General features: G+C 35.6%; 2 protein-coding genes across 2 annotated transcripts; one reads left to right on the top strand and one right to left on the bottom strand.

Moving 5' to 3' along the window:
- The first annotated feature begins 36 nt into the window (after positions 1 to 36).
- Positions 37 to 11029, top strand: LOC100246022 (mitogen-activated protein kinase 15). Its single transcript, XM_002279683.5, has 10 exons — positions 37 to 855; positions 2505 to 2913; positions 3091 to 3218; positions 3368 to 3427; positions 6869 to 7018; positions 7131 to 7286; positions 7401 to 7612; positions 9131 to 9232; positions 9349 to 9509; positions 10122 to 11029. The coding sequence occupies exons 1-10, from the start codon at positions 832 to 834 to the stop codon at positions 10409 to 10411; spliced, it is 1692 nt and encodes a 563-aa protein (XP_002279719.2). The 5' UTR covers positions 37 to 831; the 3' UTR covers positions 10412 to 11029.
- A 703-nt stretch (positions 11030 to 11732) lies between these two features.
- On the bottom strand, positions 11733 to 22633 carry LOC100240933 (BTB/POZ and MATH domain-containing protein 1). The gene is made up of 4 exons (XM_002279512.5): positions 22017 to 22633; positions 18769 to 19117; positions 15632 to 15908; positions 11733 to 12215 (listed from the first exon to the last, which is right to left on the bottom strand). The coding sequence occupies exons 1-4, from the start codon at positions 22430 to 22432 to the stop codon at positions 12031 to 12033; spliced, it is 1227 nt and encodes a 408-aa protein (XP_002279548.1). The 5' UTR covers positions 22433 to 22633; the 3' UTR covers positions 11733 to 12030.
- Positions 22634 to 24095: the final 1462 nt, after the last annotated feature.

The following is a 24095-nucleotide window of genomic DNA, read 5'->3' as shown; positions in this document are numbered from 1 at the left end:
GATATCTTTTATTTGGTTGGTTTTTAATATCGAAAAAAATGGAGGAAAAAAGAAAAAATAATTTCCATGCCTCTCGTGGCTGTCTCCAGCTCAAAGCCATTCTCTACTGGAAGAAGGCAGCAGAGAGCAGAGCCTCTCTCTATGATTTTCCATGTTTTCTCTCTCTAGAGATTCTCAAAAATTTCTTTCTCTCTCCTCTATCTATCGCTTTCTCTCTCTAAACTTTCCCATTTCCTCCCTACTTCTTTTTCCATCTGTTTTTTAAATGCATAGAAACCCCTTTCATTTCCATCCATCTTCTATATAGTAGAGATCACCGCCTTCTTGGATCCTCCAAACTATCGATTTTTCCGCTTAGTTTAGCGGAAATTATTAAGAAAATTTGCTCTTCTTTTTCCATTTCTATCCACATTTTCTGTGTTCGCCCCAATTCTGCTCCCTGAAGTTTCCCTTTTCTTTTGCTTTTGTTTGCTGGTCCTTTTATAGTGCAAAACCCGGGTTTTCATTCTTCGATTTAGTTCAAAATATTGGTTGCTTTATCCCCAAATTTCGTTGATTTAACCTTCTTTGAAGCTTCACTTTTGCTTTTCTCCTTTTGTTGCCCCACCACTTTGGATTCTGAACTAGGGTTATTGGTTTGTGGTCTTAGCTTGAGGACTGTAGATCGTTGTACCCAGGAGTACAATTTGTTTTGGCTTTACTGGTTCTTGTATGATCTTGCCATCTGTATTGGGTGTGAAGTCAACGTCGTGTTGTTTTTATACTGATCCGGCGGTTGTTAGATGATCTTGTTGGTTTCTGGGTTTGAAGGGTTGATGCTTTGTTGACAAGATGCAGCCCGATCAGCGACGAAAGGTAAAATTCATCTATTTCTAATGATTTAAGCCGATTATTTTCCTTTTGGAGGGTTTATTCAAGCTATCATTGTTGGGGAAAAAGATTTAACTTCTTGGTTATCAAGGTTCAAGAAATGCAAATTTGTATTTAATTGATTATATTTTATGTTAATTGCAAATTCTTTTGTGGGTTTAATCTGCCCTCTGGGTTGAATCATAGTGAAACTCATAATCATGTTTACATCTCAGCTTCAATGTGCCCTTGCATCTCGGGTCCCACTAGAATATTTTTGTGACTTAAAAATTTCATAAGTTAAAAGATCTTGGTTTTAGGCTTACTAGTTGCCTATTGGATTTGTGGTTCTTGTGCAATGGAAATTTTTGTGGGGAAGAGGAGCTCAAAAGTATTGTGGATAGCAACTCTGCGTTTGTTTACCAGTTTCATCGAAAATTTGAACACCTTGAGTGCTCTGATCAGGCTTTAAAAGAGTCTTACCTTGATGCCCTGGTTGATTAGTCTAGGGATTCCTTGGTGGTCCATAACCTTTCTGTCATGGAGTTTCTTGATCTCCTTTGGGAACAGTTAGGCCAATTTAAGGCCTTTTTTTTTCCCCTACCTTTTTTTGTAGTCCTCTGGAAATCTCTATATTCTTTCTGTATACCAGGGCTGCACCCCCTTTTTGTTAGATGCTAAATTTATCTATGGCTTTTCCCTTTAGTCATTTTCCTTTTTCTCCCTTTATTGCATTACTGTTCTTGAAGTGAACCTATAGCCTTTGAATGACAATTCCCTTCATGGAACTCCAATTTCTCTGCAGTGAGTGACTAAGTTATATTTCCTTTTGTAACAGGTTTATTTTTTTATTTTTTTATGTGTGTGTGTGGGCTGTAGATGTCACCTACACTTGACCTAGGAAGAGTATTTACGACAGATTCACTCATGATCAAATCATAAGCATTCTTTTTATTTATATTATACCTAAATTCACCAAATTACCCTGAATTTACCCAGTGTTGGTTGTTGCAGGACAGTTAGCACCCCAAGGTTTGGGTCCCCATGGAAAGTCCTTAGGGCTTGGCCATGGAAGGTTCCTTGGTTATAAAAAAAAATCACCAAATTACTGCAGCAGAAGATGTAAACTAAAAATTACCTTATTTCGTATATTTACTACTAGGACAAAAGTCATTCTGAACAAAAAATGTATCCTAGATAAAGTGGCATGGCAAAATCTGATTCGCATAGCAGAATCTGAGCATTTGAAATGATTTATTAGAGAAAGGTTCTTTCTCAATGATGTTGATTTCCATTGAAACGTTTCCTCTTTCCTTCTATAAAATTTTGGATTCTCAAAGTTAATCTTAATGCATTTACTGATAGTAGTCGCACATAAATATGCCATATGCGGCCATCTTTTTGTTTGTTTTTTTATTTTTATTTTTCAATCTCTGATAGCTAAGAAGGATATAAATATAAAATAAATGAAATGCCATAGAGGATGAACCTTAGTACACGGGGCTTATACCCAGGATGCCAAATGTGGTTATGAATTGTACAGCTGTAGTGGTTCACTTTCCTCTCTGTTATCTTGCCGGCCATTTCAATTGCCATCATTTCTGTGTGTTGTTCATAAAATGTCTTGCTTTAAACGGTCCTTCCTGGCGACACAGGCATCTGTGGAGGTAGATTTCTTCACTGAATACGGCGAGGGAAGCAGGTACAGGATAGAGGAAGTAATTGGTAAAGGAAGCTATGGTGTCGTTTGTTCTGCATATGATACTCATTGTGGGGAAAAGGTTGCAATTAAGAAGATCAATGATATCTTTGAACATGTCTCTGATGCCACACGAATCCTTCGAGAGATCAAGCTGCTTAGACTCCTGCGTCACCCTGACATTGTGGAAATCAAGCACATCTTGCTGCCTCCTTCCAGCAGGGAATTCAAAGACATATATGTGGTTTTTGAACTCATGGAGTCTGATTTACACCAGGTTATTAAAGCAAATGATGATTTGACTCCAGAACATTATCAATTTTTTCTTTATCAGCTTCTGCGAGGCTTGAAGTACATACACACAGGTTATATGATGCTACAATATTGTATTTTAACTTTTTGGCCTTGGTTTAGCATACTTTATTACAATCTAATTAGCTTGTGCAGATGGCATGAGTAATAATGTTTATAACTTGAAGTGGGTGCCCGGATATTCAGTATTCCGGTCCTGATTTTGCCATATTTCTTTAATTCTTTTGTAGCAAATGTCTTTCATCGGGATCTGAAACCAAAGAACATCTTAGCAAATGCTGACTGCAAACTCAAGATCTGTGACTTTGGTCTTGCAAGAGTAGCCTTTAATGATACTCCGACTGCTATATTTTGGACAGTATGCTTCTTCCCCATTTGTGTGTGTTTCTTGTCAATCAATTGCAATGGTCTATTTTTCTTTGTGACTTAAAGTTGTGTATGGGTAAATAATGATGTTTCCCTATGAATATCTCTAGAATTGACAGCTTTAATTTCATGTGATTACAGGATTATGTTGCAACAAGGTGGTACAGGGCACCTGAATTGTGTGGTTCATTTTTCTCCAAGGTAAAAGGATTGTCACCACTTTCTATTGATTGCGCTAATAGCTTGAATTTTCCCTGTGTCACCATTATTCTTTTTCTATCTAAACTGCTGAACCTTTTTTATTTTTAAAATTTCCATTTATCTTATCATTTTTCCTCTTAAATTTGTGAAGAAAGTTCATGTCTTATATCATCTCCTCTTGCCACATAATTAGGATTGGTGCCATCTTCTATAAAAAACATCTAGAAAAGGAGTTTACCTGATTATGTGCATATTTGATATGCCATTAAGGTATTAATCTATTTCACTCAATTTGTCATATGACACTTATTGATAAACTTGATATATAGGAGCAGTTCCTGGGCCTTGTTTGGGATAATGTTTCGTTATTAGCTTTAGCTAGAAATTGAAGCCAAAGTACAACTACAATTTCAGAAATCAATATTGATGTTGTAAAGATTTCATTAAATATGAAATAACCATCCTACATAAGCCAAAATAAAGGTTCCATATCAAGCTCTTTTTAAAGCCCTAAGCTCTTTCAACTAAATTAGTCATATAGGTATAAAAGTTCTTATTGAGTTTAACAAAGAGCTTTTGGAAAAAAAAAAACTTAAAAGTGAAAGAAAGCTTTCCGTTACCAAGATAATGGTGAGAGGGGGTAGCTGTTGGTTTGTCGTGGATTAAATTTTTTTTTTTTTTTTTTTTTTGATAAGTAAACAAGATTGCATTAAAAAAGGCTAAGCGCCACAAAGCATATAGGGAGTATACAAGATGGATACAACCTCAAAAAAGAAAAGGACCAGAAAGAACTACCTCCCCTCAAGTGGAAGCTATCCACTCCAAGAAACCTATAAGGGAGAAAGCCTCCTCACCTAAGTACACTTTGGCCCAATTCCATAAGTTACAAACAAAAGAATTCTTTAATCTCTGAACATTCACCACACCCCCCCTAAAGGCTAACCTATTTCTCTCCTTCCAAACCGTCCAAAAAATACACAACGGAATGGATTTCCATATCTGTTTCCTTTTCTTCCCAACAAAAGAACCCCTCCAGGAGGTTAAAACCTCCTTAACCGTTTCTGGGAGGACCCACTTAATATCTAACAACCCAAAAATAATGTCCCAAAGGGCTCTAGTCACTATACAGTGTAAAAGAATATGATTTACATTCTCTTCTTCACAACCACACAAAAAGCAACAATTTGGGAGTTGCACCCCTCTTATCTGAAGCTTATCCAGAGTGAGCACCTTCCCCCAAGTAGCCTCCCAAGCAAAAAAGCTAACTTTAGTTGGTACCCTATCCACCCATATTCCCCTTGCGGGAAACAATGTGGCATTAGGTTTATCCAACATCCTGTAAGCTTCTTTAACCCTGAAGAGACCATTTCTTCCTTGCCTCCATTTGACTGAGTCATCCTCCAAGGAAGGCCTATGACCCCTCAAAATTTTGGAGAGAAGCAGGGGTTTCTCATCTTGGATTTGGTTTAGGGATGGGAGCCTCAAGAGACTATTGGAAGGTATTGAAGAATGTTGTAGGGAGGAAAAGGAAGGGAGAGTTGTAAAAGTTTGGGAGGATGAGGGAAGAAAGTTCAAATTGGAGAGGCGCGTCAATGGGGCGGGGAGGTTTATCCTGTGCTCAGTACTCAATATAGAGGCAAAAAGATTTTGTTTAGTGTTCCCTGAAGGAAAGGGTTTGCTTGGAGGCTGCGCCACTTTGGCTGAGAAACTTAGATCCCTTGGGGTATTGTTGTTGAAACGAAGAATGCCCCTATGCCTATAGTTGGAAAGCTCGATAAGAGAGTTGAAGAAGACTATTGGAAGGTATTGAAGAATGTTGTAGGGAGGAAAAGGAAGGGAGAGTTGTAAAAGTTTGGGAGGATGAGGGAAGAAAGTTCAGATTGGAGAGGTGCGTCAACGGGGCGGGGAGGTTCATCCTGTGCTCAGTACTCAATATAGCGGCAAAAAGATTTTGTTTAGTGTTCCTTGAAGGAAAGGGTTTGCTTGGAGGCTGGGCTACTTTGGCTGAGAAACTTAGATCCCTTGGGGTATGTATTGTTGCTGAAATGAAGAATGCCCCTATGCCTATAGTTGGAAAGCTCGATAAGAGAGTTGGTAGTGTGGAAAAGTGTGAGGAGAAAGCTTTTGTGGAGGTGGCTAGAGCGCCGGTTGGAAGGATAGGTGATGCGTTATGGCTTCAGCTTGATGGTAAGGAGAAAAGGAGTAGGGAGGAACAGTTGGGTCATTGTTTGCTTGGTAGATATCTCCAAGTGAGGGAGAATCACCTTGATACGAAGCATGCTTTCTAGTTTGCCAATTTAAAAGTTGTACAACTATTCGTGCTTATGCAGTCCGATGATTTATTTACTCATTTTCTTGCTTGAAAGTTGTAGCACTGTCAAATTGCATGTTTAACTATTGCCCACTATGTCCTTGCTCAGAGTATGTATATGTTAACATGGGAAACCCAGCCTACATTTCTTTTGGTCCAAAAATCCGGTCTCTCTGACCTAAATTGAGTTTTTTTGTAGGAGGAAGAAAGTCTTTCCTTTGGTTACTTTAAAGGGCCAAATTTCTAATCTTATCAAGTATTTGATAAAATAAAAATAATTAAGTTGGTTTTATGGTTGTGAAACAATTGTGAGTTTATTTATCAATGTGTATGTGCAACCAGGCTTTTGTGCCAATGAGTAGATGGTTTTTGTGTTCAAGTGTCACATCAGGCTTTTAAGAGCTGTGATGTGGTGGGCAGGTATTTATGCACTGTAGTGAGCACAACTTTTAACCACCCTAAGTTCAACTAGGGCTTTCTTTTTGCTCTTGTGAAATTAAATCTTTTGTAAAATCTGACACTTTTATACTTCGTATGTACTTTGTGCTGACTTTTTTTGGCACTTATTAATATATTGCTCTTTTGCCTATCAAAAAAAAAAAAAAAAAAAGAAAAAATCTTTTGTCAAATCTTTTCAAGATGAAGGCACACTCTTGTACATAATCTAAAATAAATAAATAAATGGATAAATCAAAATGAACAAAGCAAAACATTTCTTATCCTCTAGAATATTGTCTGTAATTGAAGCAACCTTAAAATCCTTGTAAAACCCATTTTGTTGTCCCCTTGGCAGCAGCAGCCTCCTCTAAGAACTCTTAAAGTTATTCTTTTTTTAGCCCATACTTTATAATTGTATGAAACAAATTCAATTACTAATTACCAAAGCATCTATCAGATTCTCAATTTATTGAAATCACTGTCAACAATTGTGGGTTTTTTGTCAATTTCTTAAGTTCAGGACTCACTACCTAATCCATGCCTTAGTGTTGAATCCCGTTGTTTACTACTTTTGATTCCAAAATGATACTTCTCATGATTCAGTGTCCATCATATTGACAATAGTTAACCATACTCTAGGTATGATACCTGTGATCTGACTGTCATTTTCGTTTTTGCTCTTTCATTTTCAGTATACACCAGCAATAGATATATGGAGCATTGGATGCATCTTTGCAGAGCTTTTAACTGGAAAACCTCTCTTTCCTGGAAAAAATGTTGTTCACCAATTGGATCTGATGACTGATCTCTTGGGAACCCCGTCTGCAGAAGCCATTGCTAGGGTCTGTTTCCTATGATAAACTGGTTTTACTATTCACTTTGGTTCCATTGCATGTCACTGTGTCTATGCGATAGTTCGCTTTGTTTGCTCAACTATTGGTCTTATGAGGTCAGGTACGCAATGAGAAGGCTCGGAGATATTTAAGCAGCATGCGGAAGAAAAAGCCCATTCCCTTGTCCCAGAAATTCCCAAATGCAGATCCCCTTGCACTCCGTTTGCTGGAAAGAATGCTAGCATTTGAACCCAAGGACCGACCTTCCGCTGAAGAGGTACTATCTGCTTGCTTAATATCTTGTTACAGTGAATGGTACTTATTCTGACTGAACCTACTTATAAAAAAAAAACCTTATTCTGACCGAACCTATCATGCTGCATGTTTTCAGGCTCTTGCAGATCCATATTTTAAAGGTTTAGCCAAGGTTGAGAGAGAACCCTCTGCTCAACCAGTTACCAAGTTGGAATTTGAATTTGAGAGGAGAAGGATAACTAAAGAAGACGTACGAGATCTCATTTACCGAGAGATTCTTGAGTACCATCCAAAGATGTTGAAAGAGTACTTAGAGGGAACCGAACCAACAAGCTTCATGTATCCAAGGTATTGTTATTTGAAACTTTTAATTGTTAATTTTTAACCCAACTTCTGGGCCAATTACTGTATTGAACATCTTTTTAATGTTCATGACCTCACCTGATGCTTTTGGTGAATATTATTGTCATCCCTAGTCAGCTAGTCATGCACTTGCATTGATGTTGTTGGGAAGCATTTTATATCTTAATTGTTTCATTGTTAAAAGAACTTCATTCACCATAGGAAGCTTTTGACTGTAGATGATCAGATCTAGAATGGCTAATATGATTACTAACCATATTCAACCATGTGGACTTAACAATTGGAATTCTGATTGTTGTTCCAATGTATTTAAATGAGCATCTTTTAGAAAAAGCAGTGGTCCTGTCCTTAAGGTGTGGCTCTATGTTCATCCTGCCATAACTCTCTTCCTTCTCCAGTCTCTTGACTTGATGCATGAAGTGGTAAAATGCATCTAAATTACTGTTTCAGCATAGAATGCATGTTGTGTTAAGGGGGACAGTTTATAGGATCATTAAAAGGTCTACTATGCCTTTAGGTAGAGAAGGTTGGCTAGTTGAGGGAGCAACATTTAAACAAATTTTAGAGCTGAATAAGGATAATAAGGATGGCTGAGGAGAAGGTGGCACTAAGTTGTCCTTTTTATATTGATAGTTTTGGCACTAAGTTGTCTGTGATCATACAGTCTTATTTAACGAGGAAAAATGGATTGCTAATACTGTTGAATAATTTTCAATTTGAAGGTGCCCAAAAAACAAGGTCAAAGAAAACATGTGCCAAGCCAGTGAGAAAATAGCTATGATTGTTAAGGATTTATTGTAGGATATGTTTCTAGATAGAGCTGAATAGCAAAAGAACATTTCTTTTCAAAGCAAAAAAAAAAAAAAAAAACTGCTAAGAGGTTTCATGTGGCTGATCCACACTAGATGGGATTTAAGATTTTGTCGAGTTTTTGGCTCTTTTGGTTGAAATATGTGGTCTAAATCTCATCTTGTGATATTGTGCTGTTGGTAGTCTCTTTTTACAACCATCATTAGTTGATCAGAATCATAGTGTTTGTTGTTCTACTTTAAATAGATTTAAATGAAAGAGGCTGATACCTAATATCAGTAACCCTGAATTCTATTGTTGTTCATACTTGAACCCAAACATACAGTTGTTTCTTACATGACTCGATCTCAGAAGCTATGAGTTGGTTTTGATTAGATACTTAGATGCTAAACAAGGAAAGGCTAATATCATGGTCAGTTTCTGAAAGCTTACACCATAAGCTGCTAAACTCAAGCATGCATTGCGTAGAATTATGGATGTGTAATGATATTGGATAAATGGATTGTACCCCTTGGCAGCAATCTTTTAAGGCACCTCTGAGGATTGAAAATTTGTAGATGGTATTAGATGCATCATAATTCGAGTACTCTAAAATTGTTTTCTTTATTATTATTATTATGTTCTGTAGTATTTGGAAGTTTGAACAATTTTCCTGTGATGAACTAATTTATGAATATTTTCCTCTCTTTTTAGTGCTGTTGACCAGTTCAAGAAGCAATTCGCTTACCTCGAGGAGCACTACGGAAATGGTGCAACTGTTGCTCCACCTGAGAGACAACATGCATCATTACCAAGGTATCCGTCTTAGCAATTATCTATTTGACATACTCTTATCCATTTTTTTTGGTATCACCTGCTGCCTGTCAAAGTTGGGTGTTAATCAGGCCACTAATGAAATTTTGTGATTACAGGCCATGTGTATTATATTCAGATAATTCATTACATAATTCAGCAGAGGTCGCAGATGATCTCTCCAAATGTTGCATTAAGGAAGTCGAGAAGCCACATATGGACAGGAGTTGTGGAATCCCCATGGCAAGGCTTCCTCTCCAAGTTCCTCAAAGTACCCAAGGTGGGACTTTCTTATCTGTTTGCCTCTGTTGTACAGCCTTCTGTCTAAATGGTTTTATGCATGCTAGTTTCTCAATTTGGGTTCTTTTTGTGTTCCATGGTGTACTGCTGAACTTCTTCAAAACAAATATTTGTAAGGCATTTTTTTTATTCCTGTTTTTCATGCGCTTAACATAAAGTACTGAGTGTAGATTTTAATGACCAACAGACCTCCACAATCACGATTCTGTTTGCCGATTTAAAACAAATTTACCATTCTAATTCACACACCCGTTTTTGGTATTTAAAAATGATAGGCTGAGGTCCTCCAAAATGCTTAAATAAATATATGCAGCTAGGGAATTAGGGTTTTGCATTCCAAGTCTCTGACTTTTAATAAAGCTTTTTTTATTTGTTTGTCTTTTAGTAACCCTTTTAGTGATGAAGTCTTGGAATGTAGAAGCTTTAAGCATTGATGTTGGCAGTTAAATCAGTTCTGGTTGCAAGATAAGATAGGTTTATTTTAAATTGTTGCTCTCATGCTCTTGTTCCTTCTCTTGATCTTTGCCATCCTATCCTTTGTCACCAGATCTTAATAATTGGCTTCTCTAATTATAAACTGCTCCTAGTGCAGGAGGTGCTGCAAGGCCTGGAAAGGTTGTTGGTTCAGTGTTGCGTTACAACAACTGTGGAGCAGCTGCAGCAGCAGAGGTTCTTGAACAGCGGAGAATGGTTAGGAATCCACCTGTCGCAAGTCAATATAATGCGTCTAGCTGTTCATATCCAAGAAGAAACTCGAGCTGTAAAAATGAGAGAGGAGACAATGAAGGGGTAGAAGGATCTAATGGGTTGCAGCCAAAGCCTCAATACATGGCAAGGAAAGTGGCTGCTGCTCAAGGTGGATCTGGAAGTCACTGGTACTAATTCCATGGTGGTGTTATGTTCTTATGGCAGACTCAACTAGATATTTTGCATATTCAACACACAATGAAGGATCCTCAATCACACCTCCCTACTGGTTGGCTGCCAGCCATGACTCGCCAAAAGCAAATGGTATATTTTATCTTTATGCTAATTTACCAGCACTGACGCTTGAAGATACTGAAGTTTGTTGAGGAGGGAGTTTTAACTACCACCTGTAATCTATATCACTGATATGAAGTGTAGAAAGGGTTGGTGTGAATACCTATCCATCAACCCTGTTACTCTCTGATTCGAATCAAGGATAGAGATTCGAATAAAGGAACTCTTGGATGAGGAAAAGGATAAGTTAATCTGTTGGCTTATCAAGTTCTTCCTGTTTCCTTTTCATTCTCCGCAAAATGGAAGTAATCAATGACTTTTTATCTCTCTCCTTCTGACCATGGCAACTGCAATATAGATTGTTGTACCCTCTCGGCTATATTATTTTGTACTTGAAATAAGGACCAGTGTTTATGCTTCTCGCTTGAAAATGTATCTTTTGAGTCAGGGAGATATGGAAATGACATTGTTGAAAAGCTAGGATCTGCTGTTAATCAAGAAATATTTTAGTTGCATGTATCTACTATGACTTCGGCAAATGAGATTTATGTGATGATTCTTGGCAAAAATGCTAGACATCACCATAATAGTGCGATTCGTTGCAGGCTGGTGAAGCTGCATGTATGTTTCTCTTTAATTGCAATATCTGAAAGCCAAGAAACATATCTGCCATGAAAAGTAATAATTTGTGTGCATGTTCTTTGCTGTCTGGGGAACCTTTTCTATAATGAGTTGGTGTTCATAACTTGTGCTTATCTTACTGATGGAAGTATTTCACAACATTCGACTTCTGAGGTTAAATTTTCCTATGGCAACCCATTTCAAATTCTGTCTAGCTATATAATTGTGTGGCGACAGCCTTTCTGGCTTTATTAGAGCATTAATTTTTTTGGTCTTCTAACCTTATGCCTATCACAGGCATATTCTATGACTAAGGCCAAACGTGTCCAAATATGCATATAATTCCTCGCTCGAGGCACCTACAGTTTCAAAGTAAAGACCCCAAATTGATGGAGTTATCAGTTTACCATGCAGCCAAAGCAATAAAGTTTTCCTCTCAAGAAGAGCTGCAAAGCACTGTTTTGCCATATCACTAGTCTCACCAGCAAAAACTTCCTGACGTGATAAGTGATGTATTGGCCAATATTTTTTTGAAAAATTTACAAGCAAAGACTTCCTGCTGTACCAAGTAGTGAAATATTAACAAAGCTTTTAGAAAAACTTAGAAACAAGAGCATAATAGAGATTTTCAATAAACGCCAACGAAACCATTGGAAACAGAAGAATGCCTGATCAGTATACATCCATTTTTGTCCCACTAGCCACGAGTATTTGATTGTACAGGAAACTCAGAAGAGAGAACATAAATATGACACCTAAGTGTTCAAAAAGTTGGATCAACCTACTCAACATGCATACACTAACCCTCAATTTCTTACATAAATTGTTAGTACAATCCAAAAAAAAGGGTGTATAAATTCTAATAAGATCCTTTCTTTTTATTCTTTTGACATGAGAACTCAAAATATTCTTTGCTTCACTCGCCTTCCATTCACATCACTGCCATCTAATAAGATGTTCTCATTTCCATGTCCACAAACAATCACAGAATGCTCCCCGATTCTAGCCACATATTCAAGTAGTTCAGTGAGAACAGAAGGGCAGCTTTGCTTCAAGTAGTCAAACCCATCTGTTTGCATCACGGCTGAAAATAATAATTCACAACCTTTAGTCATTCGCTTATTCATGGAAAAAGGGTTAGTCAATTAGATGATTAATCACCAACAAAATGTAGATCAACTTCAACATCGCTTGGCATTTTGAATTATTAAATTTAGCATTAGAAACAGTTTTATTTAAAATTCTTAAATACAATTTAAAATTGTTCTCGCTTGACCAACACAATCTAATCTTGACCCACAGCTAGCTCTAATGCTAATTCAAATGAAATTGACAATGTTTCACTCATGTTGAAATCAGATGAACAACATGAGAGCAGATTGTAACAACCATTTTTCTGACCCTCCATGCCCCAAGTATGCTGTAGTTCAGAAGGCAGGAATCTGGATATCATCCCCTCTACTGATTAGTCTAACTGGTGATACATCCTAGGACTGGTGCTCAGAAGGGTTCAGAAAATTCTCAAGTGAGTCTTACAAAGGGTTTGCCTCTAAGAAACTAGACTGTAAAGGATTCCTTGTAGCAAGAACTAAGAAGTTTAAGGCTGGGAAAATTTATGGATTGGGTCAGTTTATTGGCAAATATTTCAGCATGGGGCTTACCTTTTTAGACGAGAGGTAGTCGGATACAACTAGAGGATAGATGGGAGCTTTCTCCACCCTAGTCTGATTAGAACTCTGAAAGATGGTTTTCTTTAAGTATTCATGAGGTGTCCTGTTCTAGGAGGTGAGGCAATATTTTCTATGGGAAGCTATTAGGGACTTACGGAGTGATCCACAGTGCTTAGAAGGAGACTTTTAGTTCCATGTCCCTCATGAGAGTTTATCTTGCTCTGGTGTCTCTTTTCTAAGGAGAAGGTTCTCAGAGTTCATTAATAAGTTTGAGCAGATCACTTGAGTAGGGAGGCTATACCTGGTCTAACCAATCAGGAGGCCATGTCAATGATTGATCACTTTCAGTTGATTGGGAAGAGAATGAATTAAGTACAAAGAATCTTTCTAAAACCAGGTTCATATCACTCCCCTATTCTATTAGACAATGGAAACCTAGTGAGAATTTGAAGAAGTAGTTTAATTTTTCAAGGTCTGCTGACACGGTTTGGCTCCCCTCAGGAACTTGGAGAGAGTGGAATAATGTGGGTTGGCAGGATTGAAGCAAATCAATTGGAGGTAAAAGGGGCAATAGAAACACAAATTTTCATTGAGTGGGAATTGCTTATAGGAGAGGATTATTTTGGTAAGTTGAAGGTACAAAAAAAGTGGCTAACTTCAGATGATGAGGTCAACCACAAGATTAGTCAGTATTTTCAGGGACATTACTTTGATCCGGGGGGGGAGGCCATGATTGGACGGGTTGGTTTATGACTCAGTCTTGTTTAACGATGGTAAATGATAAGAAAACAAATTTGAGAAAGCTAAGAAGGCATTGGGTCAAAGATGGATTTGCCATGTCATCTTAGCAACAAAATAGGGATAAAAACATGCTGAAGAAATTGTTTCTTGCTTTTCATGACCCTAGATGCCAATTTTTACTGTGCTTGTGCCATAGCTTATTAAAGAGGCACCTAAGCTCACGACATAGGGAATCCCCGGCTGCAGCCAATGGCTGAGCCAGAAAATTCTATTGGAGGTGCAACCTTCAAGAGAAGACTAAGAATAATTCTATTCTATAGATTTGCAATCTCCTCAATGAATTTTCATATTTTGATGATTATCAATCAACAAACAAGCACTGTCTAGACATAACAATGAAATGTATAAAGTAAAAGAAGTAAACATTTGCAATTTGCAAATATTATCACATATAATAGTCAAAATACCAACTCAAAGTTTTTACTTTTATGAAAAAACACTTGTTTAAAAAATTTAAAAGACAAAAATTTCTGTGAGGAAAAACTATTCGATTAGAAAAATTACAAACAAATAAATAAATGTGGTAAGAAATTCCTCCAGTAATTCCAATAGTTTTTTTTTTTTTTTAACAAGTCAAAGGGTAAATATTATAAATGAAAAGGACGCTTTACATCAAGGTATATAGGACGTATACAGATGGTACCCAAAAGCACAACCCTAGAGAGAGAGGACACCAAAAAACTAATCCAATAAACTTTTCTTCAAAAGCTCCAATAATTTTTTTTTAAATTAGTAATTCCACTAGAAAACTTTTATAAAATTTTTTTTACAAGACAGACAAAAAAAAAATTGTAAATAGAATGTCAAAGAACATTCACATATTTTTGGAATCCTTAAAAAGCAGATTAGGATAATGATTCTTTTCAGAGTTATCAACAGTGTAGTAGGACCAGAAGGGTCTTGTTTAAAAGATTTTTTTCCCAGACAATTGACGATAAAAATATTTTTTCTTCAAATAATTGAAGAGTAATTATTTATTGTGCCTAGTGATAAGATTTATCAACCTAGGATAATAAGATCTACCACTCAGTAATATTTTCAAGGGTAAAGCATCACCTTAACTTATCTTGGATTGAGAAGCAGGCCTTGTTGAAAAAAAAAAGGATATATATTTGGCAGTATATGAGCAAAAAAAACTGAGAGAAGATTGGTGGGGTGGAAGAAAAAAATCTTAAGGAGAGGAAGTGAACCACATCAAAAGTGCATTGTTAAGCTTGCCCATGTGTATTTGAATCTCTATTAGGAAACAATTAAACATCCAAGGAGATTTTTTGTGGGATTGATTAAACAAATATCACAGGATACAGTTGGTGAGCTGGGATAGTATGTTCTCCAAAATGTAGCAGCCAACGGTGGATCAGCCAACTGGAAACACACAATAAAAGGGCTGTTAAGAATATGATTGTAGTGGTCAATGATGGAAGGGGATAGTTTCTGGAGGATGGTGGTTATAATGAGAGGGAGATGTTCTCCAAAATGTAGCGGTCAATGATGGAAGGGGATGGTTTCTGGTGGATGGTGGTTCAAATGAGAGGGAGATGGCAGACTAGGGATATGAGGAATCCGCCTAACTTCTTCTACCACAATGCCCAAGTGGCCTGATAACTTTGGACCCTGATATTTGGAGTTTGTTGGTTTTCCCTTTGCTCAATGAAGAGGTCTTGATCTACAAGGAAAAACAGAATCGCCAGTTCTTCTCTTGGAGTTTTAAGATTGTACCATTGTTCTCAGCGATACAGTTGGCTGCTGAAGATTAGGCTTCCTTTTTGTTTGATTTGTTTTTTTCCTCCACACTTTGTCTGGTGGTTTTAATGTCCACACCAACACCCATCCATGTTAGTTTCCTAAAGGATCAAACTAGTTATTGTTTTTTTTTTTTTGTTTTTTGATAGATAAAAAATTAAATATATAAAGATCAAACTAGTTATTGTTGTGATACAACTCTGACCCATTATAGAAATCATAAGTATTTTGGAAAAATTAATAAGTCCAAAAAGAGGTGGGAACTGTGGGGCTGAAGAACTCTTACCTTTCAGATTCTCAGGCAATGCAACAAATTTAAGACAAACAGCTTTCAGTTGGAAACAGTGGTGTTGCTCAGCCAAGGCTAAAGTTGTTGCCACAGTATTTATCGCAACATCCTCACAGAGTTTATCCTCGCAGAGCAATCTAAGCCTATCAAGTCCATATCGATCTGCAGCTGCAAGAAGATGTTGAGCCATCATTGTAGATGCCCACTTTGAGTTCATACCAACAAGCTCTTGCATGTCTGGCAATGCATCCCAGTATGTGAAATGAAGCAATGCCTGCAAGTACCGACCAAAGAGGAGAGAACGAGTTAACAAATCATGTGCACATGCCTAATTGTTTTGCAATGAACAAAGAATTGACAGGTCCTTCAAACCCAGCAGATTTTAAGCCTAATAGATTCAAATCAATGGAGATAGCATTATTAATGCTATCTTTAGAAGGCGATATGCTTGTGCAAATAAACAGTGGAACACAAGAAGATGACAGAGCCAAATTGAAGCAGAGTCAGCATGCCTTCACTTTGGCCTGCTGATAAAATCAGTTTTCCCTTCATTCCAACTTTCCATTTTCACTGGAAAATGGAAACTCAGGAACCTCAAGATCAATGAAGTTTCACAAACAAGTTGTTTGGATCCATTAAATCCCCAACCATGAGCACTTAGAAGAATACATAAAATGGAAATAAATATTAATTCAACCAACAAGATCTAGAATGAGTAAAAACATTTGTTTAGAATAGTCAAAATTTTCATCACAGGAAATAAAAACAGTTAGGTTAAGCCATGCTACAAGAACACTTAAAAAAATATCTCCAAAGTAATTACTGAATGGACCATGAAATTCAGTTGCAGGCAGTATGTAAGTCAAAACTATTTTTAAAATAATAATAATAAATAACAAAATGATAATAATTACCACTAACTTCATCAAGTTAAGGGAGTTAGATGCAATTACAGTAGCTGCAGTGAGGAAGGGGATAGGAAACCTCAGCTGGAGTAAGATTTGTATTCAAGAACAGCACCTTAGGAGAAGAGTAATCCTGTATGGCACCATAATTACTCACCCAACAAAGGTAACCAAACAACAAAGCTATCTCTTCCTACAAACCTATATAACATGATGAACAACAACCTGATAACTAATATACATAGTTCTTTGCTTTAAGCTGAAAGCAGAGGATATTGAACAATAGAACTCAGCACCTTCTTTTTCTCTTCCAAATAAGAAAAATAAACATTCACTTCCTAATTATCCAACTTTCATGTTAAAGAGTGAACTGGGAAAAGGAAACTGGCAATAATCACAATCACATTACAAAAGAGCTGAAAATATTAATTTATGAGGTTTCAATTTCCAGGAGCTAGAAAAGATGTCAATCTCATGGTACCAAATCTAAAGCCATGAAACAAAATAACCACATGGCAAAATAGTGGGTGAAACTAATATTCCTGTAAGAACTGACAGAAAAAGTTAGTACTTCGAATTGTAACACTTGGGATGACACCTAAGTTTTCTGTTTTTAGTTTGTTTTATTCATTTACTTTTTGAAGGAAGGGCAAACTAAACAAGCCAAAAACTTGCTTGAATAGCAATCTAAAGCCTGCTAACCAACATATAATTAATTTGACAAAGCAAATGCAAATGAACAAGCACAAGCAGCTCCATAGATAAGTTGCAAGGGGATAAGAACCAATTTACGATGAGAATCCATTGGGATGATGTCATAATGTTGTTAAGCCTAAAATTGAAATTTTCTGTAACCATCCAAGTTTGCAATAAGATGCTGCAAATATATTATCAAATTCATAAAAAGAGAGGCCTTTTTTTCCCCTTTAGGTAGATAGAAGGGAATTTACAGAAAAGCCCATTAAAATATTTCTAGGGCTTTGAGTTTATGTAGGAAATAGATATAGGAGGCAGCCCCCATTTGTGTGGCATTGAGCATATGAAGAGAACAGAATAGAAGAAATTTTGAAGGAACCAAGCTCTGGTTGAAACTAAAACAGAATGAAGGGGGCAAACTCTTGTACACAGGATAATAGAAGGCATCACCCAAAAGAAAGGGACAGCGGAAAACAAGGTTAGGACATCACTAAACTCTTAATGAATTAAAAACAAAAAGGACTAATTCCCCTCCCTAGACAAACCCTAAACCACATAAATAAAAACCTTAGGCACAGATCTTTAAGCCTAACCACCAAAAATTCAAGTGTATTGGGAGATACTCCTATTGTTTCTTCTGAACATACCAAACCAGATCACAAAAGGACTCGAACCAGTAATACCACTTGAATCAGGCCTGAAGGGAAACTAATACTAATCAATTATATTATTGTCCTTCCAAAATTGGTTCATGATTATCAAAAACAAAAAAAATAAAAATGGGTTCATGATTAAAGATAATCCTATTTGCAGAGCAAATATGATACAATTCCTACATACTGATGTAATTGCGAGTATTATGTATATAAACATATCTATGTGTGTGTGTGAGTGTGTGTATGAGAGAGAGAGAGTATGTACACCATAAATAACAAGAGCATAATGTGCATGATAAGCATTGATTCTTTTATTTCTTTGATGCCTAACAATAGTGGGAAAAAAATAAAAGAAAAGAAAAAGTGAAAGGCAATTAAAAAAAAAGGTTTAAACTTAAAAAAATTTCTCACAATCTTCCCCAAGTTTATTTCTTTTCTTTTCTCTCTTATATAAAAAATGAAGAATTTGAAAATTCAGAACTTTATAAAGAATTTTCATTATATTTAATTTTTCTTCATATTTCCCATAGTAAACCAAATAAGAGATATTAGTTTTTCATATGAGAACATAAGAGATTTTAAATTCCTTCATACCTTTTTTCCTTTCTCTCATTATTATCTCTGCTCCAAATAAAACCTAAAAAATTGTTTTCTTGAGCTAACTCCATGGTTATAAATTTTTTGATAGGAACTCCATGGTTATAAATGACTTATATATATATAATAAACTAATCTTTGTCTATCGTTTCATAAGTAGGAATATTGAATTTGGCATAGTAACAAAGATATCATGCATGACACATGTTTTGGCAGCTGGTATGTGTGTGGGTGTGTGTGAGAGAGAGCAAGTGAGTGAGAGAGATAGAGAGAGTGAAACCTTAAAAACAGGGGCCTCCATATCTTCAATTTTGATAAGCTGAGTGTTGCAATCCTTCATTGGACCAAAAAGTTGTGCCCTAAAGACAGGTGAACGTGCTGCAAGAACCAACTTATGGGCAGAAAAAATTTCTCCATCAACTTCAAAATTTACATCAGTTCCCTTTCCACTTTCTAAAAGTTGGCCAAAATGCTGACCAATGTTAGATGGCATTACTGCAATTGTGTAAATCTTTGGTCCCTCTGTATATGACTTAACGACACCAACACTACATCGAATCAAAAGGCAATCATTTTTGAGGTAGTCTGATGTCTCCAGAGCAGTTCTTTTAAAAAAGCGCTTATAACCCCTGCAAATTTCAACAGTTAGCCATAATGTAAAGTTCAACATCCACAATAAATCAGGCCAACATGGAGAAATTACTGGAAACCTAACCAAACAATGAGATTAATCATGGAGGAGAGACCAAGGGGGGGGGGTGTTGTGGGGGGAGAGAGAATAATTTCCTATGAAAAAGATAATGGGTCTGGAAAGTATGCATTGGACTTACTGAATAACCTGTGTTCAATTCCATTTACTTTTGATACATTGGGATTTCAATCCCAAACCTGCTTTTAAGTGAGCAATGATTCTAGAACCAATTTTTAGCTATGATATGAAGTTTGAGGGGTCTGTTCTGGAAGACTGTTCTCTAGACTAGTTCAGTATTGCAGCAAACAAAAACACTTGGATGTCTGGTTTCTGACAAAAAGGTGGGTTGCAGGGGTCATTAATTCCAAGATTCCTGAGGAGATTTCATGTTTGCAAGTTGGAGCTGCTGGATTTTTGGAGCTTATTTTCTGTTGTGATCTGACATACCTAAGTTGAATTGTAATGCTGTTCAAGACAGTATTTGGGCTAAAGATTAATTTAGGAAAAAGCAAGCAGATCCCAAGAAGAAGAGCAGAGCAAACGAAGTAGAGGGATAACAAATGTGGGGCTAGTATCGGGGTTGGGTGTGGGGTGGCCATGCTTCCCACCACATATTTGGGACTCCCTTTAGGTGCCTTTTTTAAATTAACGTTATTGTGAAATGAGGTGAAAGAGAGGTTTCAAAGAAGACTTGTGATGTGGAAAAGACTCTCCCTCTAAAAGAGGAAGACTCACTCTAGTTAAAAGTACTTTGTCAAGTCCACCAATTTATTGCATAGTATACATCATGTAACATTGTGTTTCTCTTCCTTTTTTTGGCACTTTTTGGTGGCCGTTGTATACATTGTGTGTACTTTGATGCGCCCCTTTTTGGCGCTTTTCAATATTATTTCCATTTACTAATCAAAAAAAGAAAAAAGAAAAGGACAGAGTGAGCATAGTTGTGTACTGGAAGGCCAATAAAGGGCATAGCGTTTTCAATTCAAAGTATCCTGAGAATGGTTGAAGAAAATTCCTTAAGCAAAGAGCATCTAGTCTCAACTTTCAGATAAAGAGCATAATGAGCGTGTTGTGTCCTGGAAGGCCAAATAGGTCAAGGAAAAGGGCATGTTCCATTAGCTACTGCTATGAATTATAACACCTTTGCTGAACAATTAAAATCCCATAAGAACAAATCATGACCCCAATTCCAGCAAAAGTTTCAAATTATTGGGCTGCAATTCCTCCAAATCCTCAGATGTTTTGAGTATAGAATTTTAAAGACCATAAACCCATTATTTTAAAAATCAGATATTTTGATTACTGCAAAATTTTGAGAACCAAAGACTTGAACAGCTCATATTTCAAGCAACATCTCCAGAAAGAACAGTAAAGCTGCACAAAACAATGTAAAGGTAAGCTTCTAAGTTCAAAGTCCAAACCAGTACCTAATCTAACTTGCAGATTGATCTATCCCAATTGAGCTATGAAACCACTGCCAAAGCCTCAAAATCAATCAAGGATGAGGAAAGGAGTTGGGAAATGCAAATGACAGAATTTTGGCTTCAGAGTAAAGAAGATGCGATGTTTGAAAAACAAGTGAAAAAAATGTGGAGAAAGAGACTGAAAGTAAAAGGTTTTATGTCAAATGGAGTGGCCCACTTGCTAGGTATATCCTGTACGGATGATGGGACAGTATATAAGTCTCTGAACTACAATGGAGATAAAATAGTGAATGCATTACATTCACTAGAAATACAGAGAATTCAAAACAAGGGAGGAGAGATGGACTTGAACAATGATATATAGGAAACTAGGAATATTTCAAATTGCCAGACCATTGCTTAGATAAGAAATTGCCAATTAGGAGATTAATACCACCAACTATAGAGATGGTTATTTTATACAAAAGGACCAAGCAGGTATCAAGTTAACAAATTGAAAACACATTTAATATAACGGGTGACTGGTTTAAATCTTTTTCTTATCTGTCTTTACAAGGTAAATTCATTAAAAGTGAAACAGGCCAAGGTCCATGTACTTTTAGTTTTAAACACATCTGTAAATGGTCTCCAAGTTTAAGATTTAGACCATGTTATAATCGGAGATTTGAATTGGATGGTTCCAGTTCAAGCAGAATCCAACCATTTTCATCTTTGATTTCAAGTGTCAAATATCCTTATCCTTAAACTACAAAATGGTACTTAACAAAATTCTAAATAAACCTTGAACAGTAAGCAACTCCTCAATTACAACAAAATTCTAAATAAACCTTGAAGAGTAAGCAACTTTTCAATTACATGTCCAATCTCATCACATGCATACATGTACTTGCAGGTATGCATACAACAGCATGAACATCTCCTATATCACTAAAAAAAAAATCCGCTTTTAGCCATCAAAATGCAAAAACTTGCTTTCTTGGACAATAAGCAACTTTCCATTACATGTACATAACACAGAAGTTGCCCCGTCTATAAATGAGTATCCCAAGCATCACAGAGAATTCAAGGCGTGTTTTTCAAAATTAAAATAATGTTTTTCTACACAAGTTTTTCACGAAGATCTAAACTAATCCTTTACATACGCATGTAAAATTCATATTCACTTCTTAGACAACAATTGTGCAACATCCATCAAGATTTTAAGGCATGATTGTTTTCATCTTCATAGTATTAACAGAAATTTGGGAATTCATCGTTATACAACACCAAAAAAAATTGAATAATAGTTTCAAAATTCATCCACCAATCGCCCCAAATTGAAATTCAATAAAGAAATTTGCAATCACTGGTTTTAAAAAATGATTAGCAAAAAACGGAAAAAGAAAAAAACCAAATTAAGAAGGCAAAACTTACCACATACTTCCTCGGTATTTAAGGGTGTACGGGCCACTCTCGAGAAAGCGACCAAAATGGCTATGCACCTTATGTCGATCCTTCCCGCTCTGATCCAAAAGCGACAATTCAAACAGCGCCCTTACGTCCGTGCCCTCGCTGGCCAACGCGATGAACAGCGACACGTACTGCGCATTATCCTCCACGCTCTTGCCGTCCGGGTAAAAATAAATAGCCCAGGCGTATCCGCCCACCATGAATGTGTCGGAAGCGATGTATCTCCCAATCCCCATCCCTTTCGCTAGCGAATAGCCATCGATTTTGAATTCGTGCGAGCCATTCACGGTTTCCGATCGGGAGGTGGAGGTGGTAGTGACCGGAGGCGGTGACGATGTCGAGGGTTTCGAGGTCTCTCTGCAAGCCCTAACCGTGCCCATCAACAAGATAGAGATAATTCAAATCAACAACAAAAATAACTGAATTGAAACGTTGAATTAAGGTTCCAAAATTGAGCTGATATAATTGAATTGGGGTTTCTAAATTTCGAGGGTTTTTCGGATTTTGATTTGTTGAATTAGGGTTTCGAAAATTTGAGGCTTTTGAATCGTATATAAATAGATGGGCCTGCGACCGGAGACATGGAAGAAAACTTGCATTAAAAAATTTCAAGTACGATTGAAATACCATAAATGCCCCTAGTAAATCATTTTCTGCCACCGCCCACCATGGACTTTTTTTCTTTCTTTTTTTTCAATTATTATATATGTTATATTATATATATATTTAGTTTATAAAATAAATAAAATAAAATATATATTATTTTTTAATATTCAAAATAAAAATTATATTACATTTAAACATTTTTTATTAAAAAATATGAAATTTCTCTTATATTTAATAATATTTATGATTAAAATATTTGAAATTTATAAATAAAATTTTCAATATATAAAACTAATTTTTATATATTAAATGATGCATATATTAATATTATTATATACTATATTTTATAAGTATCTTTTAGTTTTTCTTTTTTAACCACAAATTTAATTTGATAATCAAATATTTTATTTGCAAAATAAGAAATATAAAAAAATATTTAAACTAATAAAAAATTCCATATTATGTTATTCAACATATAAAAATAATTTTTATATATTAACATTATTTTACAATACATTTTATATATATATATTTTTTTAGTTTTTCTTTTTTAAATTTTGGTAAAAAATAAATAAATTTATTATACATAGGACATAAATAATAAAAAATTATGACATATTGTATTGCTATCTTATTTCATATTTGATTGAATATATAATATAATAAGTTATGAGATAACTTAGTCCATTATATTACTAATTAAATATGAAATAAAATATGTTATCCCTCATTTATTTTATTTTATAGTATGTTATCTCCAACCATTTAAATAATTAAATGTAACTTTACCAGCTAAAAGCCTCACTTTTAGAACCAATTCCTTATAGCATATTACTGATTTCTTTATTATAATACTATGTGGACCCGCATTGAAAGAGTCACAATGTACCATCAATGGGGACCCAAAAATAGTTTAAAGAAAACCTAACATCACATGCCAGGATGAATTTGGGTGGACGTGGACGTCATATGCCTGTATGACAAAATGGAGCATCTATAATTATGTTTGATTCCAATAATAATAATAAAAAAACTCAATCAATTTCACACGAAAAATGTGAAAGAAAATCAAATTTGATTCAAATTAATCTAAAACATAGTGTTTGATTTTTATTTATTTTTATTTTATAAACTTAAAATTAAATAGTATTTAATAGTATTAAGTATTACGATATTTATTTATGTAATATTTTATTTGTATTAAATATTAAAATTTAATTAAAAAAAATCAATATGTTACTTTTTAAATTTATAAAAAAGTTAAATATTTTGGTTTTTTTAATTCAATAAAAATTTTATAATAAGTCATAAAAAAAAACACAACTTAAAATCTGAAAGTAAATTACTTTTAAAAAACTAAAAAAACCGCATTGTTCTCATTGTTTTTGTGTATATTTTTTCAAAAACAAATCTCATGCTTCAATATAGCAAATATTT

This window comes from Vitis vinifera, chromosome 5 (assembly GCF_030704535.1).
Source record: "Vitis vinifera cultivar Pinot Noir 40024 chromosome 5, ASM3070453v1".
In the NCBI taxonomy this organism is placed as follows: domain Eukaryota; kingdom Viridiplantae; phylum Streptophyta; class Magnoliopsida; order Vitales; family Vitaceae; genus Vitis; species Vitis vinifera.
This window is presented reverse-complemented; position numbering and strand designations above follow the sequence as displayed.

What these genes read in the sequence shown, in the direction of transcription:
- LOC100246022 (XM_002279683.5), top strand. Translation starts at nt 832, where the DNA reads ATGCAGCCCGATCAGCGACGAAAG. An exon ending in CGACTGCTATATTTTGGACA is followed by an intron (nt 3,219 to 3,367) that starts GTATGCTTCTTC and finishes ATGTGATTACAG; the next exon opens with GATTATGTTGCAACAAGGTG. An exon ending in CAACATGCATCATTACCAAG is followed by an intron (nt 9,233 to 9,348) that starts GTATCCGTCTTA and finishes TTGTGATTACAG; the next exon opens with GCCATGTGTATTATATTCAG.
- LOC100240933 (XM_002279512.5), bottom strand. Translation starts at nt 22,432, where the DNA reads ATGGGCACGGTTAGGGCTTGCAGAGAGACCTCGAAACCCTCGACATCG. An exon ending in AAATACCGAGGAAGTATGTG is followed by an intron (nt 19,118 to 22,016) that starts GTAAGTTTTGCC and finishes TGAAATTTGCAG; the next exon opens with GGGTTATAAGCGCTTTTTTA. An exon ending in TGGAGGCCCCTGTTTTTAAG is followed by an intron (nt 15,909 to 18,768) that starts GTTTCACTCTCT and finishes CGGTACTTGCAG; the next exon opens with GCATTGCTTCATTTCACATA.